At 37.3% G+C, this 26552-nt stretch overlaps 2 protein-coding genes across 3 annotated transcripts; one reads left to right on the forward strand and one right to left on the reverse strand.

The window, feature by feature from the left end:
- LOC129260136 (potassium channel subfamily K member 4-like) lies at nucleotides 1–6966 on the forward strand. Its single transcript, XM_054898178.2, has 3 exons — nucleotides 1–606; nucleotides 1027–1412; nucleotides 2945–6966. Exons 1-3 carry the CDS (start codon nucleotides 135–137, stop codon nucleotides 3104–3106), a joined length of 1020 nt encoding a protein of 339 aa, XP_054754153.2. The 5' UTR covers nucleotides 1–134; the 3' UTR covers nucleotides 3107–6966.
- On the reverse strand, nucleotides 5759–26433 carry LOC129261152 (arylsulfatase-like). Of its 2 annotated transcripts, XM_064099141.1 has the most exons (7): nucleotides 26404–26433; nucleotides 24742–25073; nucleotides 17982–18140; nucleotides 14630–14742; nucleotides 12063–12285; nucleotides 11363–11527; nucleotides 5759–9849 (listed from the first exon to the last, which is right to left on the reverse strand). In XM_064099141.1, exons 2-7 carry the CDS (start codon nucleotides 25055–25057, stop codon nucleotides 9200–9202), a joined length of 1626 nt encoding a protein of 541 aa, XP_063955211.1. In that variant the 5' UTR covers nucleotides 25058–25073; nucleotides 26404–26433; the 3' UTR covers nucleotides 5759–9199. The 2 variants fall into 2 exon arrangements, with proteins under 2 accessions (XP_063955211.1, XP_054755183.2); XM_054899208.2 differs by lacking the exon at nucleotides 26404–26433 and having other exon boundaries at nucleotides 24742–25494.
- Between the last annotated feature and the right edge of the window lie 119 nt (nucleotides 26434–26552).

A 26552-nucleotide genomic window follows, 5' to 3' on the forward strand; every position in this document is an offset into this window, starting at 1 on the left:
CATTTCGAGTGATTTTTGTGTGTGGAAAGTTGGCGGTAAAGGGGGTAAAACCAGGTCTAATATGTATATAGCATTTTCATTAGTGTGTATTGTGAACTTTAATTGATATGACTTGAAATTGTGGAAATAAAATAATGGCGAATACCAGAAAAAGCCGAGAAGAAGGAAGAGGAGGAGAATTAGACGAGGAAGAAGACATTATTGACATGATTGACGAACGATTGACAGAAGGAGATGAAGAAGAAGCGGAGATGTCAGTATCTGTGAAGACGAAATGGGCGATCTTTCTCCTTCTCATCGTATTGGTTTACCTGTTTGCCGGAGCGTTGGTTTTCCGCGCCCTCGAGCGTCCCGCCGCCGTGCAGAGCTCCCAGAACTTTCACGATGCCCTCAGACGACTATCATCCGAGAACGAATGCGTGGAGGAGGAGGATATTGCCGAGTTGATGAGGATCGTGACGACGGCTATCGGAGAAGGAGGCTACTCTAGTGGTCACCCTTACGCCTCCCAACTGTCCACGGGAACTGTCAATGAATCCTTCTACGCCAATATTTGGGGTGTTGGTTACACTTTTATCTTTGCAGCCTCAGTAGTGACTACAATGGGTAGGTCGTAATGGTGACATCATCTACCAAGCATTTCTTTAGATTTCTGTATTAACGTCCGGGATTAACGTATATAACGATGCAATATCAGATAGTTTTCTCTAAGAAACAATCATAGGTCTCTCTCTGTATGTTGAGGTTTAATTTATTAAAGTATATAGCTATCCCTCTCAGATCCAAACTGGACTACTCTCCTCTTGCAAGGATGTAAAGTCATGAAGGCCTACATACTTGGGAAATCAACAACGTCTTTATCTGCTATGAAAATCACCACTGATTTTATTGATGATAAGAATTTAATGCTAGATTATGTCGGCAGAGGGTTGAAAAAGGGATGACCAAAACTTAAATGAAGTGAAATCATATTGATTTTCCGTCTCCGAAAATTCAGCCCCATCATTCTGTCTTTATTTCGTTCAGGATTTGGGTACACTGCTCCACGCACAGTTCCCGGCGAGGCCTTCTGCATCTTCTACGCTGTGGCAGGCATCTTCATGACTGGCGGGATCGTCCTCTCTGTTGGCCAACTCCTCAGGGAACTCTGCTTCACCAGGATGACTACCTGGCTGCAGAAGTGCCTGAAGTGCTGTCCAAAAGCCGGAGTGGTCCTCGTCCACATGTCCTTGGTGTTCCCACTTGCCATTCTGATGCTCCTCCCGTCCACTTTTATCTATTTCTACACCCAGCCAGGATGGAGCTTCATCGACAGTTTCTACTATGTAGTTCAAATCACAACCACCATTGGATTCGGGGACCTGGAACCAGCCTTCGTAGGAATCCATATCATTCCTCTTTCTGTTATAAGGGTGAGTATCGGGTCAGACCGACTTAGGCCAAAGATACACATACGTCGACAGGTGGACTGATCGAGGCCGGCCCGAAGGCGGCTCGACGTATGTGTGCTCACTATTTGTGATTGCCGAACCGGACTGAGTACACCAGGGCTCTTACAAAGAAATACGATTGATCAAATCAATCACAACTATGGAAAGCCAGCAACGTCAACATCTAAAATACATGTCTTCAAAATATTTTCTAGTTACGAGGTATATATTCATACATTAACTGTTTTCTTGACAATTCAGTATGCTTCTTTTTGTTTTCAAAGGACATTGTGCAAATTTCCTAAAGAAAAATTACGACACTGATGAATTTCCATACAGTTACGATTGATTGGATCAATCGTAACTCTTTGTAAGACGGGGCCCTGAAGGCCACTTGACAATGTTGAACTAGAAATAGGTATAACAGCGAACAATATTTATTGAACAAATGTTGACGTGAAAAGACAGGCGCACGTGTCAGTTTGAATAGTCGTCATGGATAAAGAATCTCAAAGCGGTTTCAGCCTACTTCTGGGCCCCGTCTTACAAAGAGTTGCGATTGATCCGATAGACCAGCAACGTCAACATCTAAAATGCATGTTTATTCAAATTATTTTTGAGACATGATCTATATTCATACGACATAGTTTTCTTGATAATAGTGTGTTTCTCTTTGCTCACAAAGTAAATAAATTGGGCAAATTTTCTAAAGAAAAAATTATGAGATTGATGGATTTATTGATTGGATCAATCGTAACTCTTTGTAAGACGGGCTCCTGGTGTATGTGGATACGCACCAAAGTGCAGGCTCGAGGCCGGTGTCGGAGGCGCCTTCAAACCCGCGACGTCAGTGTATCTCGGGCCCGGCCTACATATACAGTAGATATACATGATTATTTTCGTTCCTTTGGATAAGGATGATGGGACAAGGGGGGGGGGGGGGCAACACAACTTGGGGAACGTTTTGTCATCTCGATCGTACCCTTTGTCTTTAGGGGAATTCGGTGTTCTCCAAGGAGGTTTATACACAATTTTGGGAGCCTCCACCTTGAGAAATTTCTCTTGGAAATATTTGGGCGTCACATCAGGCAAGAGTGTTTTTCAGGGGAGTTCTGTCATATAGGTAGAGTTTACCCTTTTACGACATTACCGACCTCTGGGAACCCGGGGGGGGGGGGGGGGCTAGGGGGCATGTGTCAAGCTCTTTTAGTACCTGTGTTTTTTTAATATCATTTTATTTCCAAACAAATAAAGCAGCAATATGATGATAATAACAATACTGATGCCGATACTCATAATGATAATGATGATAATATAAAAGTAAGAGTAATAATGATTTTAATAATAATAATAAAAGCAATAAAAATATAATAAACAAACGAACGCCCATGGGAACTCACAGCGAACATCGACCAAAGCTCTGCTGTCAATGGTGTGGGTTAGGCTACTATTTTTTTAAAGAAAGAAAATAATCTCCATTTTATTAATTCAGACTTCATTCATTTCTGTTCCAGTTTTTTCTGTTCGCCTACCTATTTGTCTGTCTCGGAGTTGTCACTTTGTTCCTGGACGGTTTCAGAGACACTCAGAAACATGGTTTCACGTTCATCTCGTCTCGTCTTTCGCGATACTCGAACAAGAATTCGAGAAAATCCAAGGTGACATCCGAAAGCTGACGAAAGCCGAACTCCGAATATTAGCGCCAAAACCGAAGAAGGAATCACCCAACAACTCTTGGTCGAGTTTCTGTGAAGTTTAATGATTGTAAAAATAGCAGAAAAAAGTAATAAAAAATATTGGTGAACGTTAGAGGAACATCCATTAAAGATTAAGAAAGTTATCAGAATTTCAAGTTTTTGATTTGTGACATCATAAACGAGCGTAAACGAGCATAAGAGCATAAATTTCATTTTTTAATGATTCGCGATGAGTTATTTTTTAAACTTTCTTTTTAGGAGCGGTTGTGAAATAATTTGTGTATTGATATACTGAAGATACAATAAAAAACATTTTCAATTTTTCTAAGAAAATGACATTTCATTGATTTTTAAATGTGTCTAGTCAGGAACCTTAATTAGACCACTAGGCCACGGCACCTCCACTTGCGAAGCAATTAAGGAATATTTGCATTTATATGGAGACACTTTCTACAACGCATCGATTCCTAGTTTGAAAATGCAATTAAAATCACAATGGAGATAAGAGCTGAGACGCTTTTGCTTTAAGTTGGTTACACTAGTAACACTGGGACAGAGTCCAGAGATTTCAATGCTGTACCAGTTCAACAACTTTAAACAAAAGCCTCTTGGCTCTCCATTGTGACTTCACTTACATTTTCAAGGAATTGGTGCAACGTTGTAGAGAGTGTCTCCGTAGTAAATGCGAAAAGACGGGGTTGATACTAAAAACAACGGAAACAAATTATCGATCAGAGTCAGTTTTTAAATTTTTATCTTGGTACGTTATACATGACATTCAAATCAACTCCAAAGTGCGTTTGGATGTAAAATTGAAGAATAATTTTTGTTTGACTCTGTGTGTCGACCCGGGGGTGTCGACATCCGTGAAGTTCCCACCCTTGAAATTCAATTTTAATTTCAACTGCAATTTCATCGTTAGAACTTTAAAACTTGCTTTAACGTCCATTTTTAACAAGATCGGATGACGAACATGTATTCATATTTTGCCATTTCTTCATCAGTCCGAATTATTTTAGTGTTTGGCTGTTTTGAATTGGATAATATTCAACACAAAATTGAAGTGAAAATTGTTAATGTTTAAAAAAAAAAGAACATTCGGAAAAGGATATTGGTGGCTAATTTGTCATTTGTTAGGTAGACCTCATGTAACGTGCCACACGACCTAAAAAAATTATGTGGACGACAGATTGATCATTTTAAAGTTTTCGCAACCACTACGCAGACGCTATCTGGTACGGAGAGAATCTATTGTCAAAAGCCCTTCATGACAAAGCAGTCTTTGTCGAAAATCGGTCAATAAAAACAGCAGTGTCATCCTGGACACTGGACAAACAAAATATTTGCAAGTTTTCGTCAGCTCAGAATTTCACGACGATTAGCTGTCCCGGTTTACCAATTTTTGACAAGACCTCTCAGCTGTCACTGTGATTTGACGGGCATTTCCAATAGATTTACTATATTGTATAATCCGCGTCCCCGTAGGAAGTTTGATATTTACTATTGAACAAATTAATTCGCGGTTTCTGTTAGTGGACAATGAAAAGGATTTATCATTAATGGAAATATGATTTGGGCGGCAAGTCTCTTAATTATCACAATTTTTAAGGCGTTGACCAGTTTGTCATAAACCGCTGAAATGACACACCAACTTGCAACACACACACTTACACCTCCGTCACAGACACTAGCTCTCACGAACACCCCCACACACTTATTTTCCCAACACACACACACGCGCGCCCACACATCTCCAAAAACCAAACCACATCCACACATGGTTTAAAGGTCAAGTCCACCTTATTAAATTGTTGATTTGAATCAAAAGAGAAAAATCAGACAAGCATAATGCTGAAAATTTCATCAAAATCGGATGTAAAATAAGAGAGTTCAGTTATGACATTTTAAACTCTTGCTTATTTTTCACAAAAAAGGTTAAATGCACAATTTAGTCACATGCAAATGAGAGAATCGATGATGTCCCTCACTCACTATTTCTTTTGTTTTTTATTGTTTGAATTATACAATATTTCCTTTTTTTACAGAATTGACAATAACGACAAACTCGATTGAACCACATAATGTTAAACAATGGTAATTCCACATGTTCAGTGAGAAATAAAACTAAGTTTCGCAGGACGATGAGGAGAAAATTAGAATATTTCTTATAATGAAATACAAAATAAAAGGTGAGTGATGTCATCAGTTCCCTCATTTGCATACCAACCGAGATGTGCAGATAACTATTATGCGAAATTAAGCAAAACTTTAAAATGTCTTAACTTTCTTATTTTACATCCGATTTTGATGAAATTTTCAGTGTTATGCTCGTTGGATTTTTCTCTTTTTATTCAAATCAACTTTTTGTTGGGGGTGGACTTGTCCTTTAACAATGGACCTAGTAGGTCCATGGTTTCACACATTCACGTACCATCCATTGCAGACCTTATCACCTACTCGCACACACAAACACCAAAACGCACCCACAACCGCGCGCGCGCGCACACACCCACACACTCAGACACCATACCAAAGCACTACACTAGTAGTGTCCCTTTACACTGATACACCAAGTGATACACACTCGCACAACTGCACAGGTGACACATTAATATATCAGAGGGCATAGGGTTAAAGTAAGGATAGTTAGAGTTTTTTATTCAAAATCTAATAAAGATAAGGATTAGGGTTTATTTAGTTTTGGAGCATCGGAGCAATTGTCACCGGAGCAAAATATGTCATGGAACCCATGTACAACCACGACCATTAATCCTTCATCTGTTTAGCCGTGAAAACAATAGTACCGATAAAAAATATCCACATGGATTGCAGAAGCCTGAATATACTTTGAGACTAGTCTGGTCTAAACGATCAAGGCCTCCACCATGAAACATTGTCAGTTCATATATGCATGCGCCTGTATCTCATCATCATTATTACAAATATCACTAGCTAAGTAGTTTTTCTTTTTCTTATTGGCGGTAGCCTGGTACGCTGCTCTACCTGCAAATAGATTTTACTTATCGTATAATTAGGGTGCTATCAAACATAGCGGTATTCTAAGGGTACATGGTTCACCCCAGCAAAAGTTCATTTAAAAGAAAAGAAAGATATACAATAACGTTGAAAGTTTCATCAAAGTCGCATGTAAAAACAGGAGAAAAGTTATAAGGTTTAATTATGCATAACCTGAACAGAATGTAAATGAAAGAGCCGCTGACGTCATCCACTCACTATTCTCTGTCTATTTTATCGTTCAAATATCTTGATTTTGTCCTCAATTATTATTTCAAACAGGGTTTGATTCCTATTTGAAAATGTGGGATTGCCATCGGTTTAGCTTAGACCTGAAAGCACCATTTTATTCTCTGTATGTATAGATTTTAAAATAACGATTTTGGCAACCTAAAATCTTGCCAGAAGTTTTCCAGACGTAGCAACACGATTGTATTCAAGCTGAAGTATCGCAGTTGATTTACTACCAACTGGTAGGACAGACTTTGCGAGATATCACATTTCCGTTGGAATTCCAATTGTTATACAATGAAGATTGCTTTGGTAACCTAAACTATTGCAGAGATTTCCCAGACAAAGCAACACATACTGTATTAACAAGATGGATTTCGAGCATGGTAGTTGATTATATCGACAGGCAATATAATTTTTCTTGCGAAATGTCTAAAATACCGTTACTTTCTCAGTAAAAATCACTTTTCTTTCTTCCATTTTTTCTCTTTTCTTATAGAAAACAAGAATCCTATTCTTCTGCGATGTATGGAAGAAATTTTATTAATAAAATGATCTCGAAATATTTTTTTGCTTCATGATCAAATCACATTTAGAAAAAAAAAACGTAGAAAGATTTACAAAATGACAGCTAATATACCGGAATATAAAATGTATTATTGCACTTCTACAATGACTATACACAAAAAGTACCACTAATATATAGGCCTAGATAGGTTTACCATTTTGTACCTTAATAAAGAAAACTATGAAATAAATGCTTATTTCAGTATTTATAATAGTCTAAAAATTGTGAGTATTTATTATGAAATTCAAGCATACTGAGAAGAAAAGCTATGATATTCAAACATCTGCAATTAGAATTTTGTTTTTAGAAATTACTAAAATAAACACAAATGATTTAAAATCCATTGAGGCATCAAAGAAATAAAACAACCAATGATAAAAGACTACAAAACAAAATTGTGTTTTACAGGACATCTGAAAACATTCATAAACATTATCATTTTACAAAAGGAAAGTTGTATTCTAATGAAAGTCATCCTTGTACACTGATATAGAAAAATATTTAGAATATCTTCCAAGGAAGACTGCTACATGTACATTATTCATCGAATATCCAGAACAGATCTATTTTCCTGGATTGAAATGTTTTAAGGTGTTTGCATAATGTCATAGGTTTGTGTATCTAAGTTGACGTTGGAAGTTAGTTTGTGGAGCGTTGATGCTAAGCTGATTAGTGTCCAGACTTTGAAACAAGGGGTCGTGGATTCGAATCCCAGCCGTAGCGTAATTTCCTTCACAAAAATATTTTTAAAAATGAACCCCAATGTGTTGCCCTCAACCCAGGTGAGGTAAATGGTGACGGGAAGTAATTCCTCATAAAGCTGTGAGCACTTCAAAATCTGTAGCCGAGTTTATAGCCGGGGTAATATAGGAGCGCCTTGAGCACCAAATAAGTTGGACATGTGCAATATTCAATTTATCATTATTATAAGTTCGTGTGGCTAAGTTGACGATGGAAGTTAGTTTGTGGAGGGTTGTGGCCCAGTGGATTACTGTGCGGACTTTGAAATAGGAGGTCGTGGGTTCGAAACTCCCAGCACCGTCGGGCGTTATTTCTTTCAGCAAGAAATTGATCCTCATCGTGCTGCACTCAACTCAGTCAGGTAAGGTAAAGAGTAAGCGGTGGAAATTTATTCCTCGAAACGCAGTGCGCTTAATAGCTGCATTGTTGGGAGTTTTCGCACAGCAACATACAGAGGGTTCAAATGCCCGTCCTTACTTAAAGAACAGCCAAAAAGTCTTTGTTGATAATTTGTGAATCAGCATAGCAGTTCAGTCCTTGACTCTGGAAAAACAACCTATTTGCAATGTTTCATCGGCTCCGAGACTGCTGTTCCGGTTCACCAATTTTCGGCAAAGACCGTACAGCTGTTGTCATTTGAAGGGCATTGGTGGTGATTTTTTTACCTGATTGCTAAGAAAGCATGAATGCTTGTAAGCAAGCAACCAGAGGACAGACGGCTTAAGGTCCCCTCCGAAGGACCTGGTACTGAGGATTAATGCCTTACCAAAGGGCACTAGCGCACCAAGTGTGAATCGAACCCGGGTCACCGGAATACGAGTCCCCCGCTCTACCGACTGAGCTATCGCGCCTCCTCAATTTTCATTTTCAATACATTTACTGTGTTATTGAATCCTCCGTACGCCGCGGTGCGAAAACTCTCTATTGTGGAGCGCTTAGAGACTTCTGATAAAGTAAGTGTTAAGCGCTATGTAAGCAAGTATTGTTAAAAATGCAATTATCAGTAAAGTGTTCACCCGAATCACTTAATGAGATCGGCTCGAGGTAGTCAGAAGGGAAGCTCTTGTAATATAGGCCCACATATTTTTCTGCATCATCTGCATTCGGATGAGGAGGTGTTATTCCACGGGGAGCCCCTTCCAAAATAGGCATTTGCTACATGCGTTCATACAAATTATATAATACATAATTTACATATTATTTGAATAGAAAGTTAAGACATCATGTGCAATTCGTGAAAGTGCTATAAGATTGATATTGCATTTATAGCAGAGATCTGTCAAGCAGCAATAGTACCTAAAGTTCAAGAGTAAGGTTAACGATAAACCATAGGCCATAACAATTTCAATGGATTCTATACTTTTGTTAAAGTGGGAATTCTGCGAACCTTTATCTTTCAAGTTGTATGGAAAGAATTCGACGGTTCAAATAAGAATAATATTAAAACAGATCATAATAATCGCCCTCCCTACTTTTTTGTGGGCTTTCTTCTCTCTATCTGGCTCCTCTTCCGGTATTTAGTTGTAAGGTCCTGTGACGGGGCCATAATTACAGATACAGTTAGTGGCTTCATTGCAGCAAGGGACAATAGACTTCGTGGGATCTTTATCGTCCAATAACGGCTCAGCGACAACCACGGACGCGACGTGAGCGGCTACCTTCTCCTGCAGATCGGCCATGAATTCACCGAGTGCAGGATCAGCTGTGACGTTCAGCGGGAACGCTTCAATTGGATCGTGCTCGACGTTGTAGACGATCGGCGGGTTCTGTTCGGTGACGCACGAATCATAGCAGTCGTAGCAGTCAAAGTAGTGCCTCGTGGGCTGCCCGCCGTCACCACACTGCGCGGTGAAGTAATCCTGTGGTTGAACCCTATGGGTGAAGTAATGGACCTTGTACGGACCGGATCGAACCGCCATGAGCCGGTCCTTGCAATAGTAGTAAAGGACGTCGTGCGGCGACGGGGCGTTGTTCAGAAGGACGTCTGTGATCACCTCTCCATCGTAGGATACATTGGATGGGAGCGAACCGCCGGCGAGGTCGACGAGGGTCTTCATGATGTCGAGAGTACTGACGAGTTCGTTCGATTCACGAGGGGTTATCTGCCCGGGCCAGTAGGCGACGAAAGGGACGCGTACGCCTCCCTCCCATGTGTTGGTCTTGTAGCCTGAGGAAAGATGGAAACAAAATGTATAAGCCGTTATGAAATACATTAATCGAAGAGGCATAATATTCGATAAATAAACACACCCGTGATGACATTAATAAGGAGTACCTGTGGAAAAGGTAATCAAGTTCATTCTTCAAATTCAGTTCACTTGTAATCGTACGCCCAAAGCGAGAGGCGATAGCGTTTGGACCATTATGAAAGTGCCAGTTGTGGGAAATCACAGTGAAACTGAAACAAGAATAAGTACTATTAATAAAGTGATATCGATCCTTATTATTTGATAGATCACCATCATCTCAATGTATATTACTGTGGTGATCGGTCCCACTGATTTATGAAGAAGTTACAAAAATGAGAAGAAAGTAAGATAGTGAGTCGGGAAAAGGGGTCAAAGTCGTTTGAACTGTACTTTAAGTTTACTCGTATTATATGTGACTCGGGGCCCTGGAAACGATTTTTAAAAGAAGCGGTGCTGAGTGAAGGTGATTTTGATCTACAAAAAATTGATGGGCATTAAATGAATAAATGAATGATACACCAACCTAATTTCCAGCGGTGCGGCAGAAAAATCTTGGGGGTGCTTCAGCACCCAAGCTTACCCAGGGCCATGATATGGCTTACATTTCAGGCCGTCTTCTCCTTTTATCAGAATAACCCCGTGAATAATGTATGATACCAGTTCTACATCTAACTTAGATATGCTATTAAGCCATATTAAACATGAGAAACCAGTCCGTACACATTATGAAAAAAAGAAGATTGTGTTGGGCTACGTGAAATTAATGCTAGATTATTTCGCTTTACCGCTTATCGTCTACATATATTCCAGAAACAGAACATTGAGACATTATTTTCTTTCAAAATTCTACTTTTACAGAGTTCTACACTATATATTTTAAGGTGATTCTATAATAACCTAAACTCTTTTAAGTGTCATGTTGTGGATCTAACTCGTGTCTCTTAAACAGAAAGTCATGGGTTCAACTCCTACCTCAAGTGCTGATTGCCTTAAGAGAGAATCTTACTAATATTGTAATGCACTCCACTCAGGTGATGTAAGACTGGGACCTATTGGCGCGCAGAGCATAATATCGACAATTTCATCAAAATCTAAACGTTAAATACCAAAGTAATTTTTGCTTAAGAACAAAAGCTCTTGCAAGCCGAACTTAAACCAAACATAAATATGAACTTCAAACCCACCCCTTACCTTAATCCTAATTACCATATCATTCACAACCAAAGACCCTACCACAACCCCAACCCTAACATTAGCCCTATATCTTTAGAGAAAAAAAAACAGAGGAGCAATTTAATTGTCTCACACTAATATATTTTTTTACTTTTCCCAAAGTGTGTTTTTAAACATGAACCTACTAATCATGCCAATTATTGGTTAACATAAATCTCCTTTACATTTGCATGCATTTTTAACCAACAGTTTGGGTTCATATTTGAATCAACTAATACGAGTGCAGGAGAAAATGTCGAGTGGCCGATTAAACAATACCTTTGAAGATGCTAGGATCTCCTCCCTGAGCGCAGTACTCTGGCTGTGGCCCGTGATCAGAAATGAACAACACCAAGGTGTTGTTCAAGATCCCCTGGGCGTCAAGGGTATCTATCACCTCACCCACCGCGGCGCTCATCTCATTGATGTTATCTCCATAGTCACCTGCGAGAAGAAAAGGGATTGAAATATCCATCAGGAACGAAGATATCTGTTATGAATTACCGTTTGCCTCTCTCTAGTCATTTTTGTCCGCCGGAGTTGGACGGCCACAAATTCATGACCTTTTTTTAATGCATGAAAAAATGACAGTAAAATTTCCGGCAACATCCTGCCCGACTTTCCACCGTTATTGTCTATATAACGTTCAACGATTCATTTTGTTTGGGGGTTTTATCAGAGCCGGGGGGGGGGGGGTGAGGGTGGGGACAGGGAACTCCCCATTTTTACACAAAGACTATCTGATTACGAATTTTAGTATGGTCAGCCCCCTCCCCCACTTTTGGCACAGTCTCCCACTTTGAAAACGTTCCACGGCCCCTGTTTATGATATAATTTCGCCAGGTAAAATTTGACCTCCCGTAAATCTTGCCTGGAATTATCCATGATTTTCACGGTTTCCCAGTAAAAACAAGGTCATCTTTTTAAAGTAAGATTAATACAAATGATGAAATTTCAATAAATATGCTAAATATCTTACCTCGGCGGGATTTTCCAGCGAATTCAGGCGAGGCATACAGTGGGGCGTGGGGATGAGAGAAGGGGAAGTAGAAGAAGAACGGGCGGTGTGCGTTGTATTCAATGAACGTAGTAGCATCGTTGACGAACGTCTTTGTGAGGTATGTATGGTTGAACGGCTGTGCGACGATCTGGTCTCGCTTGTACAGGAAACATTTACTTGTATCAGGAAAATCCTGGATGTTCTAATGATAAATTTAATATGAAGAAATAAATTTTAATATTTCAAAATGTTAGAGACATCCTTATTATGATGTTTTTAGGATATCATTTTAACAAATTTTGAGAAAAAAAGTGGAGCGCCTCTGGCAGTCTCACCTGCATCACGCGATTCAATATAGAAGCAGTGCTGACTTTGAAAATTACTATAAAATAATTATTTACAAAAACACCATTCGTATAATATTATTTGCCTGCGGTACGTTTGTATAGCAGGCAAATGTTGTTTTATCGTTTTAATGTATTCACTCTTACGCCGTGGTCCGGCGCCTTGATTGAAAGGAAGAATGGGCACAATGGTATGCATAACAGGTGTCATAGATGAACACGCTATAGGGCGTGGCAATGGAAAGTGTATGTGTAAATCATTCTAGCTTGTGACAGCACCAAGACAAATTTATCATATTGTTATATAAATTTGCTTTATGCATTTTAATTTGGGCCTGGGGTTTTTCAGAGTTTTTTAGCTCATTGAGTTTTATCTCTGTTTTTTCATCCTGGGCGTACACATTCATTCGTATAAGATTAGCGAATGTGATTGACCAACCATTTGTTTTTTAGGATAAATATGTATGAGCATTTGTATCAATGATTTGATGTTATTTGTATATGTTCTCGTTTGTGTTTCATGACAACTTGGCAAGTAAAATGGTCGGCTCTAGTCGTCCCACAAGCTATCCCTCAATATATATTGTATATTGTGTATTTTGTTTTGGTTGGTTGGGAGGGATGGAAGTATAATGTAGGAGTGTAGAGAAATGGCGTTTTTTGTTTCGGATGTTTGTAAGATGTTGATTTAATAGAGAAGACTGATACAATACTACGTTCATTGACAATAATTGACATTTGACCTTGATCATGCGACCGTATACCCCTTTCATAAACATATCCTCCAATTAGCCGCCTAATAGTAATGCGGATAATTCAATAAAAATTGCGTTCACAAACTCCGAAAATTATCCGCATTATTTTTACGAGCGCCCGTCCTGAAAAAGGCGGATAATCGTCATGACAACTGGACACGCCCCCTCCGATGCGGTTGTGTTGGAAAAGGGTGACCTTGTGACCGCACCATGGCAATTATCCGCATTATTTGGAAATACGTTCATAAACTCAAAATCTTGTCCCGATGCTGCTATTATGCGGATAATTGCAGCATCAAAATAATGCGGATAACTCTGGTCCTCCTCCGATTTTACGACCAAATTATGCTGCTATTAGCCGCATAATTGGGTTTATGAAAGGGGTATAAGACTTGTCAGTGATACTTGATTACCCCTATATATCCACATTTTATAAACTATATCTGTAAACTTTGAAAGTTATGACAGCAATCTAATAATTACCTCCAAAATGGATAAAGCTCAATGACCTTAAATGACCTTTGACTTTGATCATGTGACCTAAAACTCGCATGAGATGTTTGGTGATACTTGATTACTCTTATGTCCAAGTTTTATGAACTAGATCCATACACTTTCAGAGTTATGATGGTTATTCAACAAATACCCCCAACATGGCCAAAGTCCATATTATAGACCTTTGACCATGGTCATGTGACCTAAAACTCGCACAGGATGTTCAGTGATACTTTTTTACTCTTATGTCCAAGTTTTATGAACTAGACCAATACTTTTACAGAGTTATGATGGTAATTCAACAAATACCCCAACTTGACCAAAGTTCCTTGACCTAAAATGACCTTTGACCTTGATCATGTGACTTGAAACTCAGGCGGGATGTTAAGTAATACTTTATTGACCTTATGTACAAGTTTTATGAACTAGGTCCATATAATTTCTAAGTTATGATGTCATTTCAGCGGCGCCTAAAGTCTCACTCTGCTATGCAGGTAAGACAAAAACAACGTTATCAACATATTTATATTGTTATATATTGAATGTAAAAAATTAAATTTAAAAAATTGTTAGAATATTTTGACAATAACATCAAACGTTCTCGAAAGATTATGAAAACATATATTCACAAATATTTTAAATTCCAATGTTCTCTAAAAACTTTTATACAGAGTATCACATACTGACATTTTCATTATATTATTTAAGATTGTTTGAGAAACAAATAAACGTTTTATCAACGTCTTTCTTTATAATGTTATAAATTTTAGAAACGTTATCATCAAACGTTGTCGAAAAGTTATGAAAATATATTTTTTACAAACTCGTATATACCAAGTTCATACACGCCATGCTGCAAATTTTGCTGCTTTGCAGTGATATTGTGGTATTCTAATGAACGAGGTTTTGGAAAGTGGTTATGTTTTGTCTGGAATTGTGAAAGTGAGCTTACCCCTGTTTCGTCACAGCCCATACTGTTGGTGAACGGGAGGAAATGTCCAACGAATTCGAAACCATGGCGAAATGGCAAATGGGCACCATCACAGTTTGTCTCCGAGTTAAGACCTGATTCATTAAAAAAAAATCATTGTTATGACGAAAAGATGGGAGAAGAGTAACGGGGGAACAAAGAAAAAGGGAAGAGAACAAAGGAGGATGATGAGGAGGAAAAGAGGAAAAGGGAGGAGGAGCAGAAAAAGATAATAATTCAGTGTTATGGTGACAGGGGGAGGAGAGAAGGAAGGGGGCTACAGAGGATAATCAGAAGAAAATGAAGAAGAAGAAAAAAAAGAAAAAGAAAAGAAGAATGAAAGGGAGAAGATGAAGAAGGAACAAAAAATAATACCCCAGGAAATAATAAGAAGAGGATGAGGAACAAAAAGAACAAAGTAATGAAGATGAGAAGAAAAGGAGGGGAAGAATGAGGAGGAGGATGAAAATAGGAGTAGGGGGGGGGGAATTAAGAATTAAGATGGGGAGGAGAAGGGGGAGCTTTGTGATGAAGAAGAGAAGGAATGAAAGAAAGAGTAAAAGGGAGAGGGGAGGAAGAGAAAGTAGAAGAAGAACAGCTGGGGATAAGAAAAGAAGAATTAATGGAAAGGAGAGGAGAATATGGAGAAGATTAAAATGATAAAATTCATGAAGAAGAAGAATACCAGTGAAGTATATACAAAATGAGGGTACACAACGATGATGAATTAAATGTACAAAAATAAACAAGGATCTAACACATGAAAGACCATGCTGGGGTAAAAAGCGATATTTACCCAATATATGGGTCTTACTTGGAAAATCCCCTTTTCTATTTGTTTTCATAAGATTTTGTTTAAGATCCGCTCTATACCTAGCTCCAATCTCTGCCAAAGTTAAATATTGCTTGAACATATCAATATTTGCACATTTACACATAATAGAGCTCTTATCGAAATAGACTTAATTGGACTTTATCAAATGTGAGTCATATTTCGGAAAAATGAAAAAGACGCAAGAATTCATGCGACAGGTGTGCTTAGTTGATTGTTCTTTAAAATAAAACATGGTAGATTGTGACCAATCGATTGAACTTCACTTTAAGAAGTTGCTCTTTAAAGGGATGGTCCGGGCTGAAAGTATTTATAGCTTAATAAATAGAGTAGAATTCACTGAGCAAAATGCCAACAATTTCATCAAAATCGGATAACAAATAACAAAGTTATTGAATTTTAAAGTTGAGCAATATTTGGGGAAAACAGTCGTCATGAATATTCATTGGGTGGGCTGATGATGTCACATCTCCACTTGTTCTTTTGTATTTTATTATATGAAATGAGGTTTATGCAAATGTTTTCCTCCAAGAAGTAGAAAAATTTGAATGACAACTGATTTAGTGCATTAGATATTTATTGCTGCAACTTATTTCATTATAACGGAGACATATTATTCACACAAGTATGAAATAATGAAAAAATTATGATTTTATGTAATAACATAAGAAAACGGAAAGTGGAGATGTGACATCATCAGCCCACCTAATGAATATTCATGACGACTGTTTTCACAAAATATTGCTAAACTTTAAACTTCAATAACTTTATTATTTGTTATCAGATTTTGATGACATTTTCGGCATTTTGCTCAGTGAATTCTACTCTATGTATTAAGATATAAATATTTTCAGCCCGGACCATCCCTTTAAACAGCTCGGCGGCACCAGGGGGAGGTTTCATAAACATGTTTCATCCCACAAGTTGTCAGATCTGTGACAACTTTCCTTGGTTTTGAATTTTGATTGGCTGAGGAGCCCTGTTACTATATTATGCCATCTTTCAGATAAAACGTCCGACAAGTTCTTTCGTGAAACCAGTCCCAGGACTTCAGTTAAGTTAGAGGGGTAAGTGGACCCAAGTTAGAGGGGCAAATGGATGATCATAAGAGGCTAAGACGGGTAGATGGTGTTTCCCATGCAGGGCAATAAAACGGACCTTAAACATATGAAAATTGCAAAATACCCCTTTTTCTTTGGAAAAAAATAATATACCTCATCATTTTGTCAGCAAGTACGTGTCCACATAAAGTCAAATCAGCGATACACTTCAGAAAACTTGATGAAAAACTATACAGTGCGTATCAAAAAAAAAGTTTACACTTTGAAAAAATCCTGTAAAATTGCACATTTGTAATATCCTGAAGATTTTTCCACATTTTAACATTGGTACAGATCCATATACACAAATGACGATATATCTGTCGAAAAATATTTCCGCTTGAGTGAGCACCACTTACTTTTGAAAAGTTAGTGAAAAAAGATTTCCGCAGAACTTTGAAATAATTATGCAAATAAAAGTAGACCTTAATCATGAAGAACATGTGGAATTTAGCTAGTAAAATTGATTTGAGGATATCTTTTACATTTTAAAACTTGTTTCCTTGCCCAAAAGACTTCGAAGAGTGCATTGCGCCCCACCCCACTCCTCCACACGAGGCCATCGAGACGTTATTTGCTTTACACTGAGCTGTGATTTACATGAAAAGGCTTATGCTTGATTTTCATTTAGTTAATCATTGTCAAGTTTGGGAAAAGTGTGGAGAAACAAGTATTAAATGAAAAATGAAATGTAAACCCACTTTAAATGATAAAAACATAGTGAAACAATGCTGGAGATGTCTGATATAAACTTTTGTTCAGATTCAGTTATGTCCTCAGATCCAGCTGGCACAAAAAGGGTAAAGATTGTGCTTACTAAATAAATGTAAAAATCTCAATTTGGGTGGCAAAATTGTTACAAAATACTTGAATGTATCCGTTTTATTTCAATTGACTAAAAGTGCAAGGGAAACGTATGAGAAGCTTTACAAAAAAGCTTTACAAAAAAGAACAGTACTCACTCAAGTGTAACATTTAGTCAAAACTTTTACTTTCATTGGATAGATGAGACCCAAACCCAAGATTATAAGTGAAAAAAATACCCACATGTTGTATATTTTTTAATTCCCAGGGCTTTTTCAAAGTGTAAACTTTTTTTGATACGCACTGTATACTAGGCTAGCCTAATTTGGGGGTCGTGTCCATGGCTCTACTGGCCACACCCGTGCACCACCGTCGAAAAGCCAGACCATTATTAAGGGGCATACATACTTCATTGCTATGAAAATGAAAATTTGTAACCTTTTCAGCTATATACGTTGACCCCCGCTAGCTCAAGGACTAGCCTATACAAAAATTGTGCACTTTGTAAAAAAAATCCTATAAAATGAAAAATTGGCAAAGTACCGATGACACCACGAGAATACGCCTATAAACCTGATTGAGGGTGACTGAGCCTTACCTAAATGCCACTTGCCCGCCATACCAGATATGTAGCCCTCCTCCTTCAGAACTTCCGGAATCGTAACTTCAGATGCCGGTAGACCGGTTCGGGTCCATGGTAGGAAAACCCGGGATCCGTCGGGAGGGCTGTACACCCCCGACCGAACCGGATAGCGACCTGCAAGTTTGCCAAGGAAAACATGGATTAAGGTCAGGGGAGTGTTTCATCAACATTTTCATCCGACAAGTTGTCAGATCTGACATCTTTCTCTGATGTTGATTGGCTGAGAGGTAATGTTACTATGGTAACTGTCGGATAAAATGGGACTTGTCAGATAAAACGTCCGACAAGTCCTTTCATGAAACGCTCCCCAGGACGTTCCACAGTTATGTTTGTGCGCATCATGATCTGCGCATATTTTACACTCATTATATATAATTATATATCATTAGGTATAATAATTGTAAGTTGAGAAAACCCAACCCACCCCCCCCCCCCAAAAAAAAAAACACACATTTTCAATCCGGACAACGGACCCCCATATCTTCCTACACGTTATCATTACGAACTATCAACGTAATTTTGAATTTACATGAATCGCAAATTAGTACAAGTTTATGATTTTAAGGACGTTCCACAGTTATGTTTGTGCGCATCATGATCTGCGCATATTTACACTCCGCGCGCTGACGTCACAATGGATGAACTGGTGATTGATCAGCTGTAGGTTATGTGAGCTGATTTTTCTCCTATCTGCACTAACTGCAGATCCGATGTGTTATTTTATGAAGCTAATCAACTGGAATTATTCCATGGACCATTTTTTAATTCCTCTACAATCTCAAAATAGTTTCTCTGTAGTGCTGCAAAGTATGATGAAAATGACCCCGAGTTTGAATAAATGGAAAAGTGGTTCGGAATTTTTCCTCACATAGATACAAAGCTTTTGGCGCGTTTTCGAGTGTTTTAAGAAGCAAATTTGCTCTAATAAGAGTGCTGATAGTTTGAAAACAAGCACATGAACCCATATTTTTTAATGTTTGCACCTCTTAGGTTTACCTTCCTCTACAACTTTGCAAAGTTTGGTGAAAATGACATGGGTTTTGACTAAAGTGCAGCATTTCTTTTACTTCTCTTGTTTGTTATTGAAATTTGAAATTTTTGAGGTTGAGTATCGTTCCCGCAATTTCTAAGAACTGAGTGTTGTTAGACTTCAATGAGCAAACAATTGACAGCAATATAAATAAATTATCCATCTTACGGTTACAATTATTAATCACATTGCAGAATTTGATGAAATCTTCATGGATTTTGACTGAGTTATAGAGCTTTTAACTCATTGTTGTGATCTCGTGAGGTCTAAAAATGCCAAATTCTTTTGGATAAGCAATTCTTAAGAACATCATCCATTTGGGGGTAACTTTGAAGCTCTATAGCAAAAAATCAAGCACATGGACCCATGTTAATTTTTGTATATTTGGAATATTCAAGTGCTAAAGTATCTATGTGCAAAGTATGATGAAAATGACATGGATTTTCAATGTTTGGGAGCAAGACTACGGAACCATTCGCATTTTAGACAGTATTAAAAGACTTTTGCTTGTTTTCGGCGCATTTTGGGCTGTTTCAAGCCAACCCGCAATACTTTGGACACAGATAATTTGAAAACGAGCACATGGACCCCATAGTTTAAATATCTTAACTTCTTCAGAATATATTCCTCTACAAATCTAGAGAGTATGATGAAAATGACATGGATTGTGAGTGTTTGGGAGCAGAACTAAGGAATCATTCGTATTTTAGACATTTCGGACGGTATTATTAGACTTTTGCACGTTTTCGGCGCATTTTAGGCAATTTTCAAGCCAACTTGCAACACTTTGGACACTGATAGTTTAAAAACGAGCACATGGACCCCATATTTTTAACTTCCCTACACCTTCGATATGCATTCCTCTACAATTTAGCAGAATTTGATGAAAATGACATGGATTTTGAAAAAAGTGCAGCTTACAAAATACTTTTTTAATTTTTGAGTAGATTCACGTCTTTGAAGATTTGCTTTTTCCGAGTTTTTGCACCATTCTTGCCAAATGAGGGCGCTGCTGACTCCAAATAGATATAGTTTTACCAATTAAAAGACTTTCTCTTACTTTGGTATACACTTTGTTATATATCTTGAAAAATTGATGAAGTTTGATGCGGTATCCACTCAGTAAAGATGAGTTAAACTCATTCGGTGAATTCGTGAGGTCTAAGAGAGGCATAATTCTCTTGATTGCGCAAGATTGCATATCATAATGATACGGCGACTTTGAAGACCCGTAGAAAAAAATAAGCAAATGAACCTATATCATTTTCATAATGCATAGATACCAAAGTAACTCTCTGCAAAATTTGGTGAAAATGACATGGACTTCATTTTAACTGTGGAACGTCCTTAATTGACCCGTATGTTTTGTGAAAATGAAGTGATTACTCCTCAATATTGTTTGGACTTTGGAATGATATATAATTTTTAGCACACTAATCTGTATGATTCATACCAAAAACAGTCAGCAATATATTATGTTTATTACGTTATAAAAATGATAAGATAAGATTTTATTAAACATAAGGTTTTATCGACCCCTGATCGGGAGTATGAGAGTGTCAACAAGAACACAATAATGAATATGTGTATAAGCATGAACAGAATATGTGTATAAAAATGAACATATTTACAATAATGAATACAAAATAATGTTTGCATTGTAAAAGTACATTTTGCAAAAGGCTAATACAACAACAACAAAACCCACTATAAACTAATATACCAGTCAAATTGACTACACAAGTAGTCAGCTGGGTGCAACTGATATGCTAGTCACATTTCTGACATATATTCTAGTTAGGAATAACTCTGTTGTAGTAAAATACGACTAGAAAATAGTCAAATATGACTAGAATAACAGTTGCACCCATCTGACCCTATTTAACTAGTCATTTTTGACTGATTTGTTTTAGAGTGTATATTGTTGTGTTCAGCACAATTACATTGTAAAACGCACTGGTTGTTTAACCACCCAACCACTTCTAGTAGTAGCATTCACTCTGGTAACTGTATTATTTTCAAAAAGCCTTTCATCAATATGAATGATATGAATGCAGAAGAAAACTAAATCAAATCAATATCGTAGATAGTATACCCAGTTGTTGTGATGACAAAAAAAAATCATGTCCAGATTAGACGGCAAGAACTTTGGTAGTAATGATTAAAAAAAATAATTGTTTACAAGTGATGAAAGACAACAAACCTTCACAATAATATTTGTGCCATTTGATGCAGGTATAATAATTGTAAGTTGAGAAAACCCAACCCCCCCCAAAAAAAAAAAAAACATTTTCAATCCGGACAACGTATCAGCAATATTATCGTATGTATTGCGGATTCGGTCTTAATTGACAACAGAAAATTTAAATTCAACCGGAAAATAACAGCGAACCAGACTGAATATCATATTATTTCGATAGAAATAGAAAAGAAATATATATTTTATCGAAAGTTCACCAAGATGGGACAAGGAACATGAAGAATTACGTGGTCATATTCTCTCAATGTTTGCATTACAAATAGGTGAAGCAGATCTATGCATGCCATCATTCATTTACAATAACTTTAAAAAAAATATAATTTTATGATATGAAACTACAATTATCAAATATTCTTGTCCAGTGGAGTAAAATGGGATTGACTGTAGGCAGGTAGGCCTACTGATTACATGTGTAAGATCATCATCATGAACATAATATGAACATGTTTTGATACACGCGTGTGAAAGAAAGCATTACATTTCATTGACATTTCACATAACGAAATTTTATAAGACCCCCGCCCTCCAAAAAAAAACTGGGACTTCATGATTTTAATCATGATCACGATATGCGTACTGTCTTAATGCTGGATGTAGGCCTGTTCATGGCGCAATGCACCGAAAAAAATATTCATAATTTGATGACAATTTTGTCATTTTCATCCCATGTTAATAACATTTCAGTCAGTATTTAAAAAAAAATCAAATTATAAAGTGTGATGATTGAAAAACAAACTTAAAATTAGTCTGGTGTGTCCTATTTATAACTTACAAGTATTGTAAGTCAAAAGCTATTCGTCAAGGTTGATGTAAACAATATAGACCGCTTGATTATACTAGAAAAGTGTAAATAATTTTCTGAGCTGTAATAAATAGCATACAATATCGATTATTTGCGCACTTTCTCTTTATGACTTTACTCTCACAAAATTATAGAACAAAATTTTGTAATTATATAAAGAAAAACTTTCATGAGTATATTGCCCCGATATAGGATTCAGACACGTTCATTTCAATTATACCTGTTCATTGAAATTCATTATATCACACTCTTATTTACTCATTGAAAATAAGGACTTTATAACCGATTTCAAGCGAATAAAAGTTGGAAGTTTTGTCTCCAAAAGACAGATGTTGACAATTTCCTACACTAAAATTCCTTCTACAAGTTCGTCTGTATATTCAAATTGTAATATTCATCATGCTTGTGAAATCATTGGCAGAATTGAGATACATTTCAGAACAAGTTTATTAATTTCATACTCCTTTAAATTAAGACTGCGTGTCTGTGCTCTTCTTTAAAAATAACATTAATAATAACAATAATAATTTTCATAATAATAATAATGATAATAATATCAAGAACAAGAATAATAATAATAAGCATTTATATTTCGCCATCTAATCTAATCCGAGGTGCATTATTATTATCATTACCCCATGCAGCTTCATCTCAAGCAGCATTCCAGCGCTCAGTATATATGAGGAATTAATCACTCATTCACCTCACCTGGTTTGAGTGCAGAACAAGGTACATTTCTTGCTGAAGGAAAACACGTCATGGCTTAGAATTTTGTATTTTTAAATATTTATTCTTATCATCATCTTTATCATTCGATAATCATATAATTTGCTGGCACGTTGTGGTTTGTAAAAATTGTAACGAATATGTCACTAATTAACTTCTTATGCAAAGAGGTCATTACTTCTAGGGCCTACTCGTAAATTCTGCAGGATATTGTGTTCTGCTGAGTTTTTGCTATATTTATGATAATATATTAATTGTTTTCACTGTTTTTAGTATTTTTTATATCACTGATGATGCTCATTTTATCTACTTATGAGCATTTTGTAGACTGTAGTGAGGGCGTCGTGGTCTAGTCGTTATGACTATCGTCTTTCAATCTGAGGGACGTGGTTTCGATTCCTATAGTCATGGCGTGTTTTCCTTCAGCAGAAAATTTACCCACATCGTGCCGCACTCAACCCAGGTGATGTGAATGGTGGTACCCGGTAGGAAGAAATTCCTTCAATGCTTGAGCGCCTAGGTATTCGAGCTAAAGCCGGGGTAATAATAGCATGCAGGGCCCGCTGGGAGAACAGTTTTCGGAACTGAAGTGGCTACCCTGGGTAAATATACTGTTATTATAGGTTTTCCCGTCCAATTTCGTCAAAATTTCAACCGATTTAATGATGTAATAATTCAATTTGAAACTAATTTGAATGACCTATGAGATCAGCATTTAAATAGCCAAATACTTAGTTCATTTTAATTCTCTTGGCACGCGATTTCATGGTTATCTCATTTAAACATGTATAAAGAACGATCAAATTAAAATAGCTGAAGAAGTGTTTTCAAGTTCGCACCGGTACCCTCCTTGCGAACGTTTAGGAATTAAAAATCATTCATATGCAATCACTTATAGGATATGGACAGTGTTTTTCGTTTTGTTTTACTTCTTTTGAATAATTATGGAAAATGGGTTTTACTTCTAAATTGGATGTTTATAATTTTACTGAAATGTATCATTAATCTGACAAACCATCATCGGAACAACTCGTTTTTTTTTTTCATTTTCATAACTATAGACTGTGGTCAATACCATGTTTCTTATCCCTTCCCCAAAACGATATAAATTACAATGTAAAATAAAAAAGAACAAGATGATAAATAAAAAAATACCTACCATTGGCATAAGTCATCCACCAACTCACTGGCGGATCCAGGGGGAGGGGCACAGCCGGCTCGTGCCCCCCCCCTTTTTGAGAGGCACAATTATTTTTTTTCGTGGACGAAATACCCTTATTCTTTGGTTGAAGCCCTTTTTTTTTGCTCGTCAAATTCCTCAGGAAATGTGCCCCCCCCCCCTCCCTTTGGGGAATCCTGGATCCGCCCCTGCACCAACTCATCAACCGTTTACAGCCTTATCCTATAAGTGTTACATGAATTACGTCTTTATCAAACATAATGGAATAAAATGATTCTAACTGAAAGGATCAGAAAAAAGAAAGATAGAAAGATAGGGTAAAGTTTGAAAATAAATATTGTATAACGTAAAAAAAATGAACACAGAAAGATGTTATCTGAATTTGGACGTTTAAAGTGCAAATATGTGAGCCAATAAATGAAATTGAAAATGGTATTTTAGGCGAAATTAACCTATCAGTTCGTCGTCGCGAAATTAAATGACACCTTTGGGCCTTTAATTTGAACGAATTTCTCTCTAAATTGAATTTCTACAAAATTCAAAGGAATGATATAGAACGGAATTGAATGCTGAATAAATGAAAATGAACCATGTGTGCAGAAGGTGGACGAAATATTTCGAATTTGAACGTCCTTTCATTAATTTAACTGCAACTCTGATGAAATTGGACGGGAAAACTTATATTAATGTAAATTGAGAAATACATTGTATACACACCTGTTAAGAGCGCTGCACGACTTGGGGAGCAGACGGTATCGGGAACATAACCCTGGGTGAATTTAATACCATTCTCTACCATGACGTCATCGATTGGACCCCTCTCCTGGACCGGGTGGCCGTACGACGCCAGATCGCCGTAGCCCATGTCGTCGGCGAAGAAGATGACGAAGTTTGGCTTGTCGAGAGGGTCCCTTGGTGGAGTTCGTCGGCCGGCGCATCGTCGAGCACGAGCTGAAACTCGAGCTGTCCTACCGGTACTTCTACGAGGTCGCTCACGGGCGTCATCCGCGGACGATGCATTCAAAAGCACCATGGCCACCAGTAAAAAGCTAAGGCGAGAGAAAATCATCGCGGATTTTATTTTAAAAAACTATTCAAGTACGTAGGCCGATGATGTCGGATGGACTACCAAATTTTTGTCTGGCAGGTGTGCTCGGTCTCTCGCGCAAATGTGAAACATTTACTCAATTGGATCCACGATTATTACCTTGAAAGCATGACGTCACCATATGACGTTGGGCAATACCAACCAATAGGATATCAATATTTGCTTTGATTGTTATCCCAAAAGCAACGACTCTTTGAGGGCATATTCGATATGTTCCGAAAATTTAAGAACAGGATGTTTACTGATGGTAAGCAGTTAGATTCGAGTTCAAAGTCAAATTGACGAATTATGTATCCGGAAGATATCGCTCACAACATTCATATATATTTCATTTTCTTTCATGGGCTCGTAAAAACGAATATAGTTTTTGTTTGGAAGGAGTAGCATAATGTTCCCCAAGAGACTCTGTCATGCGCTGTTTGGAGCGGGAAATCATTAGGGTGAAGTTTCGCTGGTATGTCACTTTGGAGGGAAGTTAAAGTAACGTTATATCCATGACCAAAAAAAACATGCATGGCATTTGATTGAGAAGTAGGGGGAAAAGTTTTAATGTATACAAAGATAATCAAGAAAAAGTTTGCACGAAGGTTAATTGATTCCAGTGATGGAAAAAAAAACACAAATAAATAGGCGGATTTTTACTGAGTTTTTTACTCTTTCCGTGCTAAAACATGCTAAATATAATAACAAATGCCCAGGTTGTGGGATAAAGATTCTCATTTTAAATAATCATGACATATACAACCGTCACTACGGTATGATGATTTATTGATCCTCGAATAAGAAGTATCTTTTCCCCTTCGTGTGAACGAACGCCTACTCTGAATTATCGTTGTCATTATTTGCTTGTTCGTTTGATTTGCGTTGTAATTGTGCTAAATAAAGTGTCAGACCTTTAAATTCTCAAAATATTTCTTTTAATTCGCTCCCAAAGCAGGAAAGACGGAAGGAAGAAGAAAAGGGGGGATTAAGGATGCTATGTCCATTCACAGCCTATATTGCATGTGAACCTTCATTCATTTATGTTTTGTTCCAAAAATCATAATAGATTTGATATTAAAAAAACAAGAATGTTTTCGAAAGAAGACGAAAGAGATATTTTCCCAATACCGAAATGAGCATATATGAATAAAATAGCGTGCTTCATTTAAAAAAGAAAAAAAGCACGTTTTTAAAGGTTTTTACAATTTCCAACAACTATTTCATGCCCCATGATTAACTAAAATTTCGCTGCTACCGATACAAACCGGATACAGTCCTATTAAAATCACCTTCACTTGTCGGATGTGGTTTCTGGATTTGAAAAAAAAAGTTTGGAAACGGTTCCCCCCTTTATTCCCTTACGTAATACGATATGTTGACGTTTTATTTTATTTTTAGAATGACATAAGGGGGGGGGCTACTTTTACCAAGTTATATT

This window comes from Lytechinus pictus, chromosome 5, assembly GCF_037042905.1.
Source record: "Lytechinus pictus isolate F3 Inbred chromosome 5, Lp3.0, whole genome shotgun sequence".
Classification (NCBI taxonomy): Eukaryota; Metazoa; Echinodermata; class Echinoidea; order Temnopleuroida; family Toxopneustidae; genus Lytechinus; species Lytechinus pictus.

Coding starts and splice junctions, on each gene's coding strand:
- LOC129260136 (XM_054898178.2), top strand. CDS start 135: ATGGCGAATACCAGAAAAAGCCGAGAAGAAGGAAGAGGAGGAGAATTA. Junction 607..1,026: donor CTCAGTAGTGACTACAATGG/GTAGGTCGTAAT, acceptor TATTTCGTTCAG/GATTTGGGTACACTGCTCCA. Junction 1,413..2,944: donor TTCCTCTTTCTGTTATAAGG/GTGAGTATCGGG, acceptor TTTCTGTTCCAG/TTTTTTCTGTTCGCCTACCT.
- LOC129261152 (XM_054899208.2), bottom strand. CDS start 25,093: ATGATTTTCTCTCGCCTTAGCTTTTTACTGGTGGCCATGGTGCTTTTG. Junction 14,743..17,981: donor GGCGGGCAAGTGGCATTTAG/GTAAGGCTCAGT, acceptor TTAATGAATCAG/GTCTTAACTCGGAGACAAAC. Junction 9,850..11,362: donor AGATCCTAGCATCTTCAAAG/GTATTGTTTAAT, acceptor ATCTTTCCTCAG/GCTACAAGACCAACACATGG.